This window comes from Gambusia affinis, linkage group LG02 (assembly GCF_019740435.1).
Source record: "Gambusia affinis linkage group LG02, SWU_Gaff_1.0, whole genome shotgun sequence".
In the NCBI taxonomy this organism is placed as follows: Eukaryota; Metazoa; Chordata; class Actinopteri; order Cyprinodontiformes; family Poeciliidae; genus Gambusia; species Gambusia affinis.
The window spans coordinates 6,440,444-6,461,076 of record NC_057869.1 but is presented as its reverse complement, the minus strand read 5'-3'; the positions used below and the strand labels follow the sequence as shown (position 1 = coordinate 6,461,076).

At 36.7% G+C, this 20,633-nt stretch overlaps 3 protein-coding genes across 4 annotated transcripts; all 3 read right to left on the bottom strand.

Annotated features, from left to right (window-relative positions):
• Positions 1–4,481: 4,481 nt before the first annotated feature.
• On the bottom strand, positions 4,482–6,687 carry LOC122844520 (UDP-glucuronosyltransferase 2A1-like). Its single transcript, XM_044140094.1, has 2 exons — positions 6,625–6,687; positions 4,482–6,343 (listed from the first exon to the last, which is right to left on the bottom strand). Exon 2 carries the CDS (start codon positions 6,327–6,329, stop codon positions 4,761–4,763), a length of 1,569 nt encoding a protein of 522 aa, XP_043996029.1. The 5' UTR covers positions 6,330–6,343; positions 6,625–6,687; the 3' UTR covers positions 4,482–4,760.
• Positions 6,688–8,173: 1,486 nt separating this feature from the next.
• On the bottom strand, positions 8,174–13,084 carry LOC122844679 (UDP-glucuronosyltransferase 2A2-like). The gene is made up of 2 exons (XM_044140382.1): positions 12,827–13,084; positions 8,174–10,003 (listed from the first exon to the last, which is right to left on the bottom strand). The coding sequence occupies exon 2, from the start codon at positions 9,974–9,976 to the stop codon at positions 8,399–8,401; it is 1,578 nt and encodes a 525-aa protein (XP_043996317.1). The 5' UTR covers positions 9,977–10,003; positions 12,827–13,084; the 3' UTR covers positions 8,174–8,398.
• A 2,519-nt stretch (positions 13,085–15,603) lies between these two features.
• Positions 15,604–19,764, bottom strand: LOC122844659 (UDP-glucuronosyltransferase 2C1-like). 2 transcript variants are annotated; one of them, XM_044140349.1, is made up of 3 exons: positions 19,623–19,763; positions 19,430–19,534; positions 15,605–17,959 (listed from the first exon to the last, which is right to left on the bottom strand). In XM_044140349.1, the coding sequence occupies exon 3, from the start codon at positions 17,957–17,959 to the stop codon at positions 16,373–16,375; it is 1,587 nt and encodes a 528-aa protein (XP_043996284.1). In that variant the 5' UTR covers positions 19,430–19,534; positions 19,623–19,763; the 3' UTR covers positions 15,605–16,372. The 2 variants fall into 2 exon arrangements, with proteins under 2 accessions (XP_043996291.1, XP_043996284.1); XM_044140356.1 differs by having other exon boundaries at positions 15,604–17,959; positions 19,456–19,764.
• Positions 19,765–20,633: the final 869 nt, after the last annotated feature.

The window sequence follows — 20,633 nt, the reverse complement described above, 5'->3', positions numbered from 1 at the left end:
AGTTCTTGTGTTGTCTGAAAAAAAAATATTTTATATGATTATTTTTCAAGTTGAGTAACAACCATAAAAAACAAAGTTTCAAAAATATTTGAATTTACAGACTTTATTTGTCATCTCCTCTGTCTGTCCATCCATCCATCCATAACCACCTTAGGAATGCCTTCAATTAATCCATAACAATCCATTGTTCTTACATTTTAAATTGTACTAAAAAAGGACTGAATATTTGAGACTGGAAAAGAGTTGAATTTTGACTTGAATAATATGTTGTAACCCAGTAGTAAACCTCCTAATGTTTTCCCTTTTGCATGAAATAAAGTCATTTCTTATATTTTATACATTTTGAAGCTCTATTTAAACATTTTTTAGTTTAAATGTTTGCTTCTAAGTAAACAATCACACCTTTAGGATGTTTATTTACCAGACTGTTGTAAAGTGCATGTGTGTACTCTACTGCAGAACAAACTTCCCTCCACTTTACAGCCCGCCCTCCAGTACTCTATAGGAGACCACATTTAAAATGAAACCCCACCTGAAATCTCCCAGAGACCAATCCGCTAGAGAAAGGTCAGCGCTGATGGCACACCCTCTGTTGTTCAAAGCCAATCAGAGTGGAAGGGCAGCATTTTGCCTGAGGGTAAAACTTACCCCTGGATGTGTTAATTACGCATCACTAAGCTGTTGCCAATGTGTTCACAACCGTGGACTATCTTTTGGGCTTTTTGCAGCGATTGTCTTCATTCTTTAGTCAGTTTAGTATGGAAAGTAGACAACAATGGCTTACCAGGCTGAAAAATGAACTTAGCAACAGTCCGCTGGTATCAAATGTGGCTTTTGGGTTCATCCTCATGGGACTAGAGAAGCTCGTGGAGCTGGAGTTTGAGTGTCCTTGCAACCCTACGTGGAATGGAGCGTTTTCATCAGCATTCTTCATCATTCCTGCTGTCATGGCCTTCACCTTGATGCAAATCATCCAGGGATGCAGATGCAACGTGTGGTGCAGGAAAATGGTTTCCCTTTCTAGTTTTGTGCCTGCTGTCGTTTGGCTGATCTTGTTGTTCCTGGACGGCCAGTACTTTGCCTGTGCTATGACAGACTGGGATGGAAGATTTGTCCTTGTTGACAAGGCAGCTCCGCAGAAGTGGTGTGAGCCAGTTACAGAGGGAGATGTCACCCCACAAGAATTAATGCTCCGCTCACAGCGGTTGTTTGTGTTTTCTCAGGTGAGTGGGATATGTCCAGTTGGCAGAGTATTCACTATGCCAGATATACTTGTTATCAAATGATGGAAGCTCTTTCATGTATGCGTTGACTAACCTTACTCTCCTGTGTGCAGGTAATAGGAATTATCCTCCTGATTTTCATCTGTGTGGGTCTGGTAGTGTATGTAATCAGAGAAAGCTCCCAACAGGAGGTGGAAATGCAAGATGCAGATGTGGCTGAGCTCACCGTGCTCAGGATGAGCGCTCTACGGACCAGAACATCATGAGTGGACCTACCCTGTCCTACACAGACACTTTGTAAATACCACAAAAAGACTCGACAGGATTTTTTTTTTTTTCTTTTTATCGCCCCCCAGGATATTTTGGGGCATTGCAAGATATTTGAAAATCTGTCTGAAAATTCTCCATCAGGTCATAGTAATGTAAGTGTTTTGACATTTGACAACTGAACTTCTCTGAGTTTTTTTCTTGAAATATTCCTCAATAGTAAATGTGTGTCGAATGATCACTGGTGTCACCATGGACACTGTTCAAAGAAATATTGTGTGTTTTTTGTATAAATATTGAGGAATGAGTATATATATATATATATGTCCTCTCTTGGTGCTTCCTCTCCTGGGTCACCAGTGCAGCAAATTCATTCCTAATCAAGGTGTGAGTTAATATTTTTTAAATATCTGCTATTTTCTGTTTTCTTTGTTTTATTGCTATAGTTGAGATGAGACTAAATATGTTTGATCAGGTAAAAATAAATAATAATAACAAAATGATCTAATTTCAGTGCCTTGCAAAAGTATTCATACCCGGTAAACATTTTTACATTTTGTCACAAAGTGAGTGCAATATTCAATGTAATTCCTTTAGATTTGACATGATAAAACAAAACAAAGTAGCTTGTAAATATGAAGTTGAAGGAAGAGAAAAAACAACAAAGATTTGAGAAGATTGATTGCACATTTGTATTCAGCTGACCTGATTGTTTTACATCTAGACTTAACTTCATAACTGTTTCTACTAGAAAAAAAGTCTTCCAACAGAATGATGGTGCCATATTCAACAGTTTTGGATAATGTTTTATCACAGAGCCCTCTCCAAACTTCTGCACAACTAACTTGTCTTGTGTGATAATTGGTCTTCCTGATTATTGTTCTTTGACCAACCTCTGAGGTCTTTACAGAGCTTACAGTGAAATTAAGTTTCTCAAAGTCAAATTCTAATAAAAGTCACATATCAGGTGACTTGCATAGGTATCCAGTTGGGGTGCATTTCTTTTCAGGCAATATAGTATTTGAGGTCTAATACAAATGCATACCACACTTCAAATTGATATTTATTTATTTATTGTTTACTTTATTTACTCATAAATCTGGTATCCTTATTCACTTTACATTGTTGTAGTCCGTGTTGACGCAGAAAAATAAAATTCAGTACAATAATTGAAGTTTATAGTTGTGAATTCTGAAGCACAATTACAAATACCTTTGCAAAACACTGTAATTAAAAATCACAGAAAAGTTTGGAAATAGTTAGATTTGTTCAAAACAATAACTGGTTTGTCTGTATACCCGCCCACCAATAAGTTTGTTTTCTTAAACTGCATATATATATATGTATATATCTATATCTATATATATATATATATATATATATATATATATATATATAGATCTATATATATATATATATATATATATATATATATATATATATATCTATATATATAGATCTATATATATATATAGATGTATATAGATCTATATATATATAGATGTATATAGATCTCTATATATATAGATGTATATAGATCTATATATATATATAGATGTATATATAGATCTCAGTTGTCAACAAATTGTTTTGTAACATTTTATAAACTTTTCAGCCATTCCTTTTATGTTTTTAATCTGTATTTTTACTACACTGTTTTTGTTTAATTTGTTAACTATATTGCCTCATAAGATGTGTACGCCAGGCAGCTAATATTGCTTTGTCCTTTATTATTCTTTTATGATAAAAAATAATAAAAATGTTCCTCTAAATTGAGATCCCTGTTCTACATATAACCTTTTAAAGTTTTTGAGACAGAGTTCCAAGTATCCCCAGTAAGCCGTCATAGTTTATATAAAATCCATCCATTGTCTGTAACCTCCTGGCAATTTGCATCATGGCAAACAGGCAAAATAATTAATTTCTAAAGTGATGGTTGCATTTTCTCTTTATTTTTAGTATTAGAATGATTTTTCAAATGTTTTGGACAGTCATAGTTTGAATATTATTTAAATTTTTCCTTCTAGAAAAACAGTGTTTTTATTGGGTATGTCTCAAAGTTTCAGCTTTTATGTAGCAAAAGTGTAATTGTTTCCCTCATATTTCCAGAGTGCTTGAACATATTGCAATAAGTCTTGTATCAAGAGTGAAATTAAGAATACTATTGTTTGGAAGTTCACTTGTGCCTTCATTGAGCTGAAATTCTGTTGTTCTAATTGTTTAGATTCATCAGATGCGTCACTTCTTTTGCAACAAAGCAAAGCACAATAATAAGTGTAGTTACATGTTCCATAAAATAAGTAACAAACAGTCAAACCAGCTTTAAATTTGTAACTCAGATTGTGCTTCATTTGCTTTGTTGGTTGACGTTTGCAGATTAGAGGTCATCTGTGGCCTTGCAGAAGTTGTTTTTAGACATTCTGTTGCCTTCACCTTTTGACACAGAGGGGGATTTTAGTTTTTGGCAAATAAGCGTAAAGCCACAACAGCGAACACACGGTTTCAATGAGAGATTGTGTTCACTCTTGCGTTGTTGGACTATTCTATTGCAGAAAAATGATTACCTATCGACTCACGTTTATGGATTTAAGAGCTAAATTCTGCTTCTTTGAGATTCAGCCTTACAATCTCTTGCAAATTTTCAGCTCACTTGAAAAATAAGAACATTTTGTAAGTTTGTTTTTACAATAATTAAAAGATTATTTTCTTTTAATTTTAAGACCTGTTATAAGCTAGAATTCCTTTACCCAACACTTTATATTTCACTTAAGCTAGTGATTTTATTGGCAGTGTTGTCTGCATCGTCCCTAAACACAGCTGATGGGTCTTGGACTGCTCATAAAAACAGTTACTTCCTCTAAGATGAAATACATTTTGTAGCAATGCCAAAAAGTGTGTAAAATTTTATTAACAGTGTTCCACTGCAACTCAGTGTAGTTGAACATGCTGTATGAAGAAGCACAACAAATATCTTTAAAATTAGCCCATCAGGATATAAAAATAAACTAGACAACTAAGAAAAACCAAAGATTTAAGTGTTGAGGTCTGAAAAAAAATCAGAAGTAGTTAAAATATTCACTCAAGATTCTTTATCCATAGTTCAGATAAAGAGGCTAATATCACTAACACCAGACCAGGTGTTTCCCCAACTCATTTAAATAATCTCAATTTCACAAAAACACAAGTAATTTAGCCTATTGGTTTACAGTTTGCAAATCTAAACTTAAAATAAATCTGTCCGGGGCCCATTTGACCACATTCCTTTTCTTTTCAATCTTCTTTCTTCTTGTTTTTCAGACACAGACGCCACAGGCATTTTAGAAGAACAGCAATCACACCAAAAATAACCAGCACAGCTCCCCCTAAACACAGCATCACATCTACACAGTGGTAGGAATACCAGGGCAGCCTGTAGGACTCAGTTCTCAGGTGAGCAGCCCCTCTGTTCCTCATGACAAACTCTATCCACCAGATCGCTTGGTCCAGGGGCTTCATTGGCTGATCTCTGTGCAGTCTAGAGAGTCTCTGCATATTTATCCTGTAGGAGGGTTCAGTCAGGACTTCCTGTATCCCCTGGAAGAATGTGTCTTCAGTCATAGTAGAAATCTGAATATTCTTCCCAGCTCCCCTTACTTCAATTCTAAGCAGATTATCATGCTGGTCGAAAATCAAAGGAAGACCCAGTATAGGAACTCCATGATAAATCGCCTCCTGAACACCATTTGTTCCCCCGTGAGCCACAATCAATTTAGTCTTAGGATGTCCTAGAAGGTCGTTCTGTGGCATCCAGTCTACCACTAAAGTGTTGTTTCCCAGATTTGCTGGCCTGACACCTTTGTACCTCCAAATGACTTTTTGAGGTAATTTAGCAAAAGCTCCAGCTATTACTTCAGCTAAATCATGGGGTAAATCTCCAATTAAAGTTCCCAGAGACATTATGATAACTCCATGCTCTCCAGAGCTCTGCACATACTCTTCCAAGTCCTGAGGCAGAGGTTTCGCAGGTTTACACTGGAACCCTCCCATATAGATAACATTTGGCATAGTGGGACGAGGAAACTCAAATACAAAGTCCACTCTCATGAGCCACAGATCTGCAGTTTGAAACATGGATAAATAGTCTAAATCTGATCCAAAGTACTTTGTAAATAAGGCTTCATAATATGGTAAAACATGCCACATAATTTGATATTCATTCAAAGCAAATATCAATACATTTAGGACTCTCTGAATAAAATACATTTTATCAGACATCTCTGTACCAGTCATTGGAATATATGAGAGAGGCGAAGGTGCGATTGAAAAGTGGCCTTCGCCGTGACTGGTCCATCTCACATTAAAAACTAGAGATAGTTTGAGGTAATGAGCAAGTATGACACCCATTGGTAAAGCAGGATCTGTAAGGACAAGGTCATAGTTGGCATCTTGCAAAGACTGTATCAGCTCTTTGGACTCAAAAATCTTTTCAAGACCTTTGGCCGATTTTATGTGGAACTCTGAGACCTTCTGTGCTTGTTCCATTTCCAGTTTGATACGAGTCCAAACAGACTTCCCCTCCCTTTGGATTTTCAGCAGTTCAGTCACAAATGATTTTATGAAGTCTTCATCAAATCCAGACTCTGTGTTGGTATTAACTGAAGTATAGAATGGGGAGGATTCCTTGATATACCAGCTGTCTGTCTGTCGCAAAACAACAATCTGATGACCCCTTGAATGTAGTTCTTCAATGATGACTTTCATGTTCACCCAGTGGCTCCCATCAACTGGGAGGACAAGTACTTTCCCACTATGTACCACCACTGGACAGAGCCAGATCAGACTGATCCAGATCCAATTCATTTTGTGTTCTAAAGCTGCAAAATAAACATCCAATAATTTAGCATACATGTATTTTTCAAATAAAAACATATTGCATAAAAACCACTGTGGGATTCAAAAAAGCTGTTTAATAATTGTGACTGTAGCTATCTTTTTTTCTGCTGATGTATGATCCCGTATACAAAAGATTAACTCATGTTGCTCGGAGGTCTTGATTATGCAAACTGTTGCTTGTAACTGACCTTCTACAGATCCACTAGAACAAATCATCTAAAATTAACACAAGAATACACGCAAAGACTAAAATAAAGGTTACCTGTTTGGCTGCCGGTGCAAATTTGTCTTTCAAGGATTATTCTTTTTTCAAGAAGTTGCCCATTCCAGGTTCAAACTGGAAAAGGACTTTGCAGGTGTATTTATGGGTTCTTAAATGTGTAAGTGATAAGAGGGTACAAAGTTGACAGAGAGCAGTACGTTGTGTCCATATAAGCCGTACATCACAGGAAAGCTTGGTGTTGACAACTTCAAAGTTGTTCTTTGGCATTTTTACAAATATTACTAAGAAAGTATTTGTAGAATCTTTTTCAATTTTTTATTTGTTTTCAAACTTAATGGATATCTTTTTCCATTAACAAATTACATCAAAATTTGAAGAGATACATAGTTATTGTATTTCAGAGCATGCATGCACAATACAGATAACTGAGACAACAGAGGAAACTGCATTTTCATCCGGAGTTGTTGTTTTTTTTGAGACTTTATCAGACTTACAGGAAATTACTGTTGATCTAGTGGTCAGAGGGACACTGGAGAGCAAATTGCTTGGGAGCCTTTTTGTGTAGACTTTGGATGTTTCCCCTCATTCATGAGTGCACTTTCCCCAGACGCTCTTTTTCCAGCTCTATAGTCAAAAGAACTGCATGTTACATTATCTGGCCACTAAGCTGACTTTGGTTTAAGTACAACCATAAGCAGTATTAAGAAGGCTTAGAAAACAGATGGGCTGATGAATAGCACCACCTACTGGATATTGGAGACATCAGCAACTTCTTTGAACCAGAGTATTTCAGCAGTAAATTCAATGTCAGTTAATTAAAAAAAAAGGCCTCCAGTCATTTTGAAATATGAACTTTGTGCAACAGGTTAAACATATTGAGTCAGAGAGCCAATCTAGGAAACATAACTGCACATTATTCAATGCAAACAGTACAACAGGATGTAAGAGACTTAAAGTGAGTGAAAGGGTGCATACACTAATCAGGCATAATATTATGACCAAATGCCTAACACTTTGAACACCTGAAGATGTTTTGTGATGTCTAGCCCAAGGCAGTTACCAGCTGTAAGGTGCATTGTGCTGTCTCAGTGTTTTAGATTTGTCCCAATTCAATCATGCACATTTAGCTTGGATCTTGTAAATTTGGAAACCAAATCAAAATCACAAACTCATTGTGTTGCTCCTTTGACCATTCCTGAATCACATGATCTGTTGCAGGACACATTATTCTGCTGAAGGAGACCACATCCATCAGAAAATACCATGTTCACATCCTGAGTGGTCTGTGCTGTGTCAACAAACTGCAATGCAATGTGTATTCTAACATTTTTCTATGAGTCCTTTGAAAATATTATAAATAATAAATTGTGTATTTGTAGTAAAAAGATGAAATTACAATGAGGTTCTAGATAAATGAGGAAATCTATTACAGTACCAGATTTTGCTCCGCTGAAAAATTGAACAAGAGATTCTTGTTAAGGTTTATGGATTTAATGTCTAATGAACTGTTGCATTCTACAAATATGAATATTTTCAGTTTGAGTTTTTTTTATTGCTAAAATAAAATAAAACAAAGCATTAGCATTCCGACGCCTTGAAGATTTATTTATTTTTCTGCAAACTTAGGCTGATATAACATCTCTCTATCCTTCAGGAAAGAAAATTATGCATAATACATTTACAGGTATTATTTAGGTTTAGTGGTGAGACTTCAGTTGACTTATCTTAAAAGCTCACTTGGTCTGTTTCATAAGACAGCTGAAAAGGACCCAACAGTGAGTTGACATAATGTTAAATCTGATCGGTGCCCCAGTCAGTCAGATTTCACTTTTCTTTTACAACATAATTTGAAGCAGTGCCACATTAACCAAGAGAAAACTAAAAACATCAGTGAAAAAATTGCTATTAAAAATAAAATGACATCTACAGAGTAATAGGTGTACCAGGGCAGCCTGTAAGACTCTGTTCTGAGGTGAGCAGCACCTTTGTGCCTCATGACAAACTCAATCCAGAAGATGGCTCGATCCAGTGGCCTTATCTGCTGATCTCTGTGTAGTCGGGAGAGTCTCTGCATGTTGACCCTGTAAGATGGCTCATCCAAGACTTCCTGAATAGTTTTCTGAAATATTTTCTCATTTATATCAGACACATCCAAAATCTTTGCAACTCCTTTAGCTCTGAGTCTGGAGAGATTGTCAGCTTGATCGAACACAAAGGGAATGCCCACCATTGGAACCCCATGATAGATGGCCTCATAAATTCCATTTGTTCCTCCATGACTTACAAAAAGTTTGATTTTCGGATGGCCTAGGAGGTCATTCTGAGGCATCCAGTCTATGATTAAAGTATTGTTTCCTAAAGAGGGAGGTTTGGCACCCTTATACCTCCAGATAACTTTCTGGGGTAAGTTAGCAAAACCAGCAGCAATTTCATCTGCCAGGTCATTTGGAAGCTCTCCAATTAAAGTCCCCAGAGACATGATGATAACTCCGTGCTCTCCAGAACTTTGCACAAACTTCTCCAGGAGTTCAGGAAGTGGTCTTGCAGGTTTACACTGGAACCCTCCCATATAGACAACATTTGGCATGGTAGGACGAGGGAACTCAAACACAAAGTCCACTCTCATGAGCCACAGATCTGCAGCTTGGAACAGAGAAAAGTAGTCCACATCTGGGCCAAAGTAGTGCTTAGCTAAAGGAGAGTAATGTGGTGCAACCACCTGCTTGTACAGATGCATCCTCATGTGGTAGAAAATCAGGTTTTTCACCCTTTCAAAGAATGTCATTTGATCCGTAAGCTCTGATGGTGGAAGTGGGACGTAGGAAAGAGGAGAAGGTGCAACAGCAAAATGTGCTTCACCGTGAACAGTCCAGCGAGTGTTGAACACTATCGGCAGGCCAAGGTAGTGAGCCAAAAACACACCTCCTCCATTTGCAGGGTCAGTCAAAACTATGTCATACTTGGCTTCCTGGAGGATCTTCATTAACTCTTTACTTTCAAATATGTGCACAATCACCTCGCAGATCTTTCTGTGTAATTCAAAGAACTTGTCTTTCAACTCCATGTCTAAAGCGAAACGGGTCCATACTGACCCGTTGCTTCTTTTAATTCTAATGACCTCGGAGACAAAGAGACGGTAGAAATCCTCATTGCCACCAGAGTTGACATCCACTGTGATGGTTTCATATTGTGAAGCTGTCTCACTGATGTACCAGCTGTCTGCAGTTCGAATGACAGTCACAGAATGCCCCCGTGAATGCAGTTCCTCCACCAGCACCTTCATGTTCACCCAGTGGCTGCCATCATGTGGGAAAACCAGAACCTTTCCAGCAGATGCAAGTGAACTGATGGCATAGAAAAAGAAGAAGACGATACCCAGTGGCCAAAACATCCTAAAGTCTTCTGAAACTGACACAATCTGAAAGGAAAGCAAAAAAGAAAAATAATCACATTACTGTTGGTATTCCAGGATATTTGAGCTCAGTCACCCTGAAGTTACGTTTCACTGACTGAATAGTCTCTTTATTTGTAGGAGGAAGTTCCCGCTGTCAGCACTCACGTGTACATAGCACATGGAGCCTCTCTGAGGAAAACTAGTTTTGTTTGGTGCCAAGAGCCCTGCAAGAGTTTGGCATATGTGGTGGGAGATGGTTGTGTTTTGCTGCCCTGTATGTCACCCTGTACCTTTTTTCTCCTTTGCTTCACTGATGACCTTTGTCTGTTTGGGGCATATGGCTGCTCTTGTTTGTGTCTGCCTGGGGCTGTTGTGACCTTCAGGAGTCATGTCCACCTGTCCTTTGCTGCTCTTGGGTGCTGAGTGTTGCAGGTTTTCTATCTTTCTCACCACTCTAACAGCTGGGCACCTCCAGGTGACAAACTCACTGACATACATGCGTTTTACACAAATGCACTTACATCGACATATATGCTCACCTGCCACCACAAACAGGTTACTATTAGAGCAATGTGACCTGTCTATATTGTTGCTAAACGCACCCTTAATCTAATAAAGTTAATCATGCAGTTAGGATTTTATCTTTAGATATCCTTTTGGTAAAACTAGATACAGTCTAACAGTTTCTTTAAAAGGTATGCTTGAAATACCAAGACAGAAAAAAGGAGAAGTAAAGGAATTGTGAGCCAAGAAAAACAACATTCGCTGTAAATATATATGTCTGACCTATAAAAACCAGTTTAGCAATGAACTGGTTATGAAATAACATTTGTCTTTCCGTTATTGACATCATGTGTGAGGTACTAGGCACAGTTCTTTGTATTGTTGTTCTAAGAAACCTCTGAATGAAAACTAAAACCAAACTAAATTCAAGCTTCAAGGATATACATCACAAATTTACATGTTTTATTTTCAATGATGTTCAATCTTTTATCTCACTATAGTTGTAATAATTTCCATGTCAAACTAGAAGAAATATTTTAAAATGTATAAATGAAAAAAGTGAATCCAAGGTGGCTGAGAATGGAGCCAAAAACTCTAAGATTGATAATGTTTCATCTGAATTGCTAAAGTAAGGCATCAGTGCTTAACACGATGGCCATGCAAGAAAAAAGTAGTGACAGCAAAGTATCCAGGGCCCAAATTCATAAATGGGATATTTATATGCTGATTTATGCAGTGAGATGATGGTAGTTAGAACACTTAGCAAACTGTTACCCTATCCAGGGATTTAAAAGCGCTCTGTCACAAGCATGGAGCCTGTAATTGACTGCAGTGGCCAAGGACCCCTTGTGATAAAAAAGGTAATTCAAAGAACTAATATTCTGACCTTATTCAGGTTGCAATTTTGTCTTCGTTCAGGTCAGAATTGTTACTTTGATGACCACAGACATCAAGGTAACAATTTGATGTTATTGTGAGCAGAATAATTTGTATTGGGAGAATCATGCAGCTTTTGCTTTTCTCCACAAAATAAATCCATGAAAGTTGAACTTGTCTAACAAGCATGGACAAATGTTCCAAAATGTTAGTCAAAGGACACCATAACAAGCTTTATTCTGGCAACGGTCCTAAGAAAGTTAGTTTTAGGAAAATATTAACGTGAAGCTGGAAGGGGAAGTTAAAATAGAGACACCATCCTTCCAAATGGCTTGACCACAAAGGAAAGAAAAAGTCTGCAGAGTTATTGGTTACATAAAGCAACTTTTTAATTTGCTAAATTTTGTGCTTTCAAAATACTTTATTGTAATTCAACTGCACATTCAGAATGTACATTTGTAAATTTTGTTGCAAAGCTCCAAATTAAAACATAAAAATATGTAGGAAGGAAGAAAGTATAAATATAAATATGTACAATAAAAAATGTGAGCGGGAGTTGAGCAGTGATATGGCTTGAGCTATGCAGCTGTTATGGAATCTAGTTGTTTTGCATTTGAAGCTGCTGTACGTTTTGCCAGAGGGCAAGGTTGGAAGGAAGTGAAGTTCCAGTGGTTCTCTTTGCTGTCCTCACCACTCTCTCGACACATTTTAAGTCAGAGGTGTTACACGCTCCAAAACAGACAGAGACGCTTTGACTGTTCACTCTGCTTATGAACTCAACCCCTCAACTGTGGATTGTTTATTTTGTTTAATCCAAGATTCCTAAAGTTTCATAAACAGGAGGTAAAAAGTGATTCCTATGAAAGATTTCCAGATGCTTTATGGATATGACTCTGAGGGGTCTTTTTGTTACAGAATTTTAAAGTTAATTATCCACTTAAAATAACCAATATATGAGCTAGTTATGATTTGTGTAAAAAAAGTATTTTCGACATCAGCCAAAAGAGCTTGCTGCGGATGTAAGAACTGAACAAGATTATACAAGCTGTGAAGAGCTGAAGCCAGAGAAACATTAACATAACAATTCCCTGCCACTGTTACCCCATACTCATTAACTGTATGTTGAGAGAATCCTGTTTTTCCTGGGAATATTAGTCACGGCAGAGCACTGGGACTGTGCTTTTTCATCTTGTTATTACCCTGCACTCAGTACTCAGTACTCATGTAGCATGATAGGAATGTTCTTCCACTAACACAACACAGCATGTCACATGAAAGACACCCCTGAGTGAGAGATCCAAGAAAGAGTAGCTGCCGAACTTTAGTAGTCAGAAACTAATTGTTTTGCATAGAAACAGTCAAAACACTCACCATAAATGTTCTGCAAAATGCAGAGCAGAAAAACACACTGAGGTGCCTATTCTTTCATACTAAAGACATGTAATTCAAGAAAAGATACAAACTTACTGTTGAATCTCTTGCAATGCTGCTTCAGTCTTGACATGAGTCAGTGCTGTGAAGGACAACATTCAGGTCTGAAAAAAAACTGCTTCCTGTGTCTGATCTGAGCATAAAGTTCCTGCCTTTTAAAGAGAAGCTCATTCAAACAGGAAAACCACAAGGCAGTAGGTAAACCTACACTGATCATTTTAATAGCGCTTAATAAAACAGGACATCGCCAACAGATATGCAAAATATCTGAAAAATGAACAGAACTCACTAAGTATATCTTAGAATGACAGACAGGAAAACAATGCAAAAATTCCATGCTGTCCCCCAGAATTCACAAAGGACCTATATAGACTCATTTGTTAGAGACAGGCATTATTCAAGCCCACTATAAAACATGATACCCACACAGGCCTAGGCACACCCTAAATAATGAAACTCCACCTCTTATGTTTATTGTACCAACATGAGTCATAGCCTACTAATCCAAGCCCCACTAAGTGACTTCACTGTACTTTATGTTGTCAGCTACACTAAGTGCCCTGCCAAATGAAATGTAAAAAGAATGTGCATAAAGTGGGTTAGGTTGTCGTTGAAAATCTGTGCTGAATAATTGTTGGAGGGTTTTTTCCCTGTCAAAAGCTTCCTGTTTTTAACACTACTCACAATAACAATAATCTGAAGAAAAATATGTTCAAACACAAAACAGAATATAGAAAGCACATTATATTACATTCACCAGGCTCCTTTAGCACGTCTAAAAAGTTTTCAGTAGTTTTTTGTTTTATTTAATTTAAGTTGAAAATGCATTCAAGACCTTTTCTGTGTATCTCAGATACATTACACAGCAAGATATACTTCCAGTGTGGGTTTCTGTAATGCTGATCATGACTTTCACTTCATAAAAATCCCATGTTAAGTTCCTTAGAATATATAAACATAAGAACTATTGAAACTGGATTATTTTTTTGCATAAATGTTATGATATTGGCTACACAGTCATGAAACAACAAGGTTATAACAGATGTTGCATAACCCTGCATAAGTGGGGCAGGCAACAATAAGCTATTGCTAAAGAAGCTGGTTGTTCTCAAGCTGCTGTATCTAAGTTGGAGAAGGTTGGAGATGATAATTTCATTTTTCAGCTAGATTTGGCATCTGCTCAAAACGAGGCATCCTGAATAATTTATGCAATAGACAGGATTTAAATGGACTGAATTTATATAGCGCTTTTCCAGTCATTTTGACCACTCAAAGCACTTTACACTAGAGTCACATTCACCCAGTCGCACTCACAAACACACACACATTTTTACACCAATATGCAGATCGGTAGGCAATTTGGGGTTAAGTGCCTTGCCCAGAGGCACATCAACATGTGGCAGGAGAAAGCTGGAATCGAACCTACAACCTTCCGATCACAAGACAACTAACATGCACATGAACTTTGTCAATAGTAATAAGCCAACTGCAGATGATGCTAACACATTCACAAATAAATATTGTCTGATTGTTTTAGCACTTTACTAAAGCACAAAGTCTGAGAGTTTTACTGGTCACATTTTTGTTCAAATAATGTAATAAATTATAATACAACTACTTTAATTAATCCTGCTCATATATTGCTTATTTTTAAGACAGTTTGAGGATTGGATGAATTTTTACTAGGTCTTTAGTCTTAAATGATTGAAATATTTTTTTGTTTTGTTTTGTTTTTTTGTCAGCAAAAGTAATGAAAATGTTTTCAATAAAGAAGAGGAAGATAATGTCCATTACCATTTACTTCTACACTCATTCAAAGAAGTAAAAAATGACTGATTCGGTGTTATGATTAAAAATGTGTGCATTTTTACACAGGAACTCCAGAAATGTTAAATAGGGGACATCTCTTGAATCATTACTGACATTTTAATTTACGTCTACACAGAAATTTCTATCTCTGTATAGACGTTATGTACTACACAGAGATGGAATAATCATGACTGTAGATAGAAGCAAGAGCAGTAATGCTCCTGTCTGAACGAGGATTAAGAATGTAGAGCGTAAATGAATCAGGAGACCATGTGGGACTGAGCTTTAAGGCGATCAGTACATTTGTGCCTTGTAACAAACTTTGCCCAACAGATGGCAGTGTTGATTGACTTCATTGTTTAATCTCTGTGCAGTCTGGAGAATCTGCATGTTCACCTGGTAGGATTGTTTGGTGAAGACTTGTACAGATTTTTGTACATTGTCATCATTGTACAGTATGTTCATTGTAAGATAGTTAGGTCCTCCTCTGGCATGTGACCAGAGCCGATTGTCCAAATTAATTGAAGAACAAGGGTAAATTCACTATTCAGACTTCATGCCGCAAGACCTCTTATACTCCCAGTTTTTCTCCATGATCCACAGATAGTTTTATCTTTAGGTATCCTAAAAGGTCTTTTTGTGAAATCCAGTCAGCTAGTAAAATGCTGTTATGTAGAGTGAACAATTTGGTGGCCTGTAGCTCCAAATGACTTTCTTTGGCAATTCATCAATAAATCTTGTCATTTTTTTTTTACTGCTATTAACTTAATTTGCACAGCATACTACTTGTCCAAACCACAAATATTAAGTTCATTCTGGATTTCAGTCTACAATTACAAGCACAAAGAGTCTATCTTCATAAAATGCAGAGGTGAAGAGCTCATGCTCTTTACTCCAGTGAATGCTACTAAATTTTGATAACGTGTGCAAGGAAGATAATAAGCTTACTCATTGACAGAGAAAATGTAGATGCAGTTTATTCAATGTGTCTATTTTCACCGTTTCAAAACAGCACATTTAACAGCTACTCCAGTCACTTGGTATTTATATGCAGAATTAATATGGTATTGGCAATTACCACTACAGTGTTATAAAATGAGTGCAACATTATCCCTAACACTAAAGGTCCTCAGACATTTTTCCATTTATATGAAAGACAAGGTATTCTGTTTCTATATTTATTTCAAAAAATTATTGCAAAATTAGGACACAACCTTGTTGAAGAGTAATTTATTTCTGCAACTCTATTTAAAAAGTTAAACAAATTAGAAAGATTACACAGGCTGAAGTTCCAATGTCTTCATTTTTTATCATTGTGATTATTTTCAATGACAGCTACTGAAAACATAACACTTATAGTAGAAAGTATATGACTAGAACCTGCCTAACAATTATTATTTAAATTGGTTCTTTCAATCTGACAAAAGTGCCTTAACAGAATATCCTAAAAACTGAGTTAGCAAAGTTACTGATTTAAGTAATTTAATCCAAGGGTTTGTAAATGGGACATTGTGATGTTTGGTATGTCATTCCCACATACAACTTCTGATTTTGAAGAATGACATCTTTTAATTCTGTCCTCCTGCAATACATAATATTCTGCTATCAAACAGAAGAGTGGGACAAATTAAATATGTTTTAAATAATTTAAAAACTCAATTAAAAGACAAACACCTATTTATTTGTTTAAAATCTTCTGAAACAGTACCCTACTTCCAATAACAAAGTTCTTTTACTCACAGGCAATATCTTTACACATAAAGGAAAAAAATATTACTCAAGTTTTACTTTACGTCTACACACAGATTTCCATAAACACCTGATAAACATGACTGTAGCTAAAAACGTGAGCATCACTGCTCCTGTCAGGAACAGGACTACATCTACAGAGTGGTAAACATACCAAGGCATTCGGTTAGACTGAGCTTTCAGATGACCAGCACCTTTGTGCCTAATGACATATTCTATCCAGAAGAGGGCAGTATCGATTGGCTTCATTGGCTGATCTCTGTGCAGCCTGGAGAGTCTCTGCATGTTCTGCCTGTAGGACGGTTCATTCAGAACTTCTTGCATAGCTTTCAGGAAGTTGTCGTCTTTGTCCACAATACTCAATGTAAGAATTTTAGCTCCTCCTTTCTCTTGCAAGCGCAGCAGATTGTCATACTGGTCGAAAACCAGAGGAAAACCCACTACTGGGACTCCATGACACAAGGCCTCCTGGACTCCATTTGTTCCTCCATGAGCCACAAATAGCTTTACCTTAGGATGTCCTAAAAGGTCTTTTTGTGGCATCCAGTCAACTTGTAAAGTATTGTTACCCAGAGTAGATGGCTTGGGGCCTCTATAGCTCCAGATGACTTTTTGTGGCAACTTTGCAAAAGCTGCTGCAATGCCATCTGCAAGGTCCTCTGGAAGTTCATTAACAAAGGTGGAGAGGGACATGATAATGACTCCATGCTCTCCAGAACTCTGCACAAACTCCTCCATGTGATCAGGAAGTGGTTCTGGAGGTTTACAATGGAACCCTCCCATGTACACAACATTAGGCATTGTGGGACGTGGGTAATCAAAGACAAAATCGGTTCTCATGAGCCAAATGTCTGCATCACTCTGTATCTGATTAAAGTCACAATCAGGTCCAAGGTACTTTTCACAGAGTGGCTGGTATACAAACTTAGATGCAAACGTGCTCTGAATGGCAGTCATTAGATAAAAAATTATGTTTTTAACTCTCTGAAAAAAAGTCATTTTATCAGTGAGGCCAGATCCTGTCATAGGGATGTAGGATAATGGTGAGGGAGCGATGGCAAAATGAGCTTCTTCAGGCATTAACCAGCGAACATTATAAACTAAAGGGAGATTCATGTATTTGGCCAAAATTGCCCCATTACCCCAGCAAGGATCAGTAAGAACCAGATCAAACTTGGTCTCATTTAATTTCCTCATCAACTCTACATTATCCAGCAGAGCTGGGACAAATGAGCTCACAGAATTGTGAACATCAACAATTTTATCGAGCATGCCTATTGTCATTCGGAGGAAACTGGCGAGAGGTAAAGTCCCCCGTTCAAGTTTTAGAAACTCAGAAAATATTTTTTTCAAAAAATCTCCATCTACCAAGCTCTTTTCTACTGGAACTATAAAAGTCTTGTAATATAAGGGATTATCCTTGATGTACCAGGTTTTGCTAGCTCGTGCCATAGTTACATTGTGTCCCCTGGAGTGTAGAGCTTTAAGAAGAATTTCCATGTTTATCCAGTGACTTCCTTCAGTAGGAAAAACCAAGATGTTGCCACCATGACAGCAGGTGGGAATGAGAACGAGCAGGAGCAGCACACTGCAGCAACAGACTGTCTTCATCTGAAATAAAAAAAAAAAAAGCCATTCCATATATAATTTTTATAATATAAAACAGAAATTAACACAACAGGTCAGCCTTCCCTAATTCTAATCATCTCTTGACTGGAATAAAAAAATTACTGCAAAAGGTAGGCATTAATTAATTAAATTATATGTATAAACTGTAAAATTATAATAGTTAATTTTATGAAAGCATAAAATAAATACTTTCATAAAAAAACATTTATTTTATGTTAAGTATGTTTTTTGTTGACATATTTTATGTCAACATAAAATATGCAAACTATTTGCTGACTGAAAGGTGTTAGAGGAAATGTGAGTCTTCTCTCAAGCTATAGCATAAATAAGTATTTGCCTCCTTGAATTTTTATGTTGCTTTGGAAAAATGTTGTCCCACTTTGCTAACTTGTTTTAATTGAGCTACATTACTTTGGTGAACTGGCCTGTTTGCAACAAAGTGTTGCAAGTGAATACAAGTCTGGACTTTACACCCAAACCTTCCTCTTTTTGAGCCAGACAAGAGTGAACTTGCTGGTGTAGTGTGATTCATGTCCTGATGAATGAGTGTACTGAAGCTTAAGGATATTCTGTTCAGAGTCTAAAGTAAAAAAATAAAAAAATAAAAATAAAAAAAACAGCACCAGACCATCAAACTATTGCTACCATGTTTGACACTTTGTGTGATTTTGTTTTCTGAATTGCTATGTTAGCTCTACACCAGATGATCAACACTCAAAAGGTTTACTCTTCTTTAACATTCAATTGGGAAAAAAAATCCAAACAAGAGGTTAATAAAAAGGAAAATCTCAAGAAAGACTAAATGCCAAAATAAAAGAAAGACAGAGGAAAGTTTTTTTTTTTTTTTTTTTGCATGTCATTCCTTTTTCATGAAACCCATAGGATACAACCTCCATTAGTTAAAAATCTGGTACATTGCTTGTAGTTATCCTGGTCTCTAAGAATGTCATTCAGCAACTCTCACTGGTACATGAACTTGAACACAGTTAAATTGGGCTTGATTCCACTCCCAGATTTAATTTTGTTGAAAGACTACTTGAGTTGCTAGAGTTGTTTATTTTTGACACCCTTAAGCTTGCCACTATCGATACTTTTACCAGAGTTAGACAAACATGGCTCTTCTAAAATAAATGATCTAAAGTTCGTTTTCTGTATAACCTGCAACTGAATGTGGCTTTGGATAACTTTCCTATCGGATATTATTGAGGGCTGCACCTAATCTGAAGTGTAGTGCAACAGTTTATTTAGAATATCTATAGCAATGTACCAAATGTGAAAACACGTCTTGACAGAACTTTATTTAACACTGCAGGGACCAATTGTAACATGCTTAGCTCCCTGATGTACAAGTGTAACTTTACATGTGCAAAAATGTTCAATAACATTTGCCTGAGTAAAATCACTGAGGAGATTTGAATGGATAGCTAGCTAGATATCAAGATAGTTACTTACAGTTAGTCTTCTTAGTCCAGACTTACGTGAAAGCTGTTTCAGAGTGTTACAGGACAATCCCCATACAGAACACACCTTCAGTCCAGTCACGTCTTTCAAATGGTTCTATAAAGTTATAACCTGTGTGTGAGAACAGTAAAAATAGACTGACTAACAAAAATTATGCGGTGATTTTTAGGAATGTGAAACTGACGAAAATCGTTGAGTTTTGGGGATAAATCTTGTTTAAAATCGTTGTTCAATCCAAGAATGGTGACAGGAAGTGTGCAAAAGCAATGAAAGGAAAGCAAATAAGTGGAAACTTTATAGGAAGTCACGTAACTGTACAGAGAGCCTCCTGTTGAGAGAAAATATTTTTTTTCATAGGGACACCTAGTGTCTGAGAAAAAGAATGCAGCAATTAGAGACCGTGTTTGGCAGTTAGTGACTAACAACACGACACGCTTGGATTCAGCCAAACTGTGCAAATGTTGTTTTTTGTTTTTTTTAATTACATATCAAAAAATATGTCAGCATGATAAAAAATATATCTCTAAATAGGTCAATGTTTCTTACTTCCAGTACAGAATAAAAGTGACTGATAAGTGTACATTTGTGTGCACCAATTAGATTTGCCAGAATACTTTTAAATATTTCAGGATTTCTATAGCAACAGTCTGAACCAAATTCAGTGCAAATTAACCCACTTGATAACAATACAATATACTGACATAATCCATATTTAGACTCAGTTGGACACTATCCATCCTAAGGCAGATTCTTATACCAGTTGGGCGAAAGGCAACTAAGGAAACCCAGTAGAGTTTGATCTTGGAGCAATGCCTTCACTAGAACAAAGGTGCAGTAGCTTTGTTTGGATAATAATATCTGCTGTGACTGTTTCATTAACCGTGTACAAACTTTCTTTTAGGGCAGTACACTGAATTATGAGATTAAATGTGCTAGAGAAACTTGTTCTTGTCCTAAATTATTCCAATTCAGTCACATTGCCTCATTTCTTTTTTGTTGCATACTAAACTGGAATGCATTAAATCATCAGAGCACACTTTCGTTGGTGAGGCAAATCTGTTTCTCATGCTCCTGCACATGGTAAAAAGAAAGTACATCCTGTGTCTGACCTTTACCAGGTTCTAAAATTTGAAATTTCATTGTGTATGATCTCTGTGCACTCTGGAGAATCTGCATGCTCACTTGGCAGGAGTGT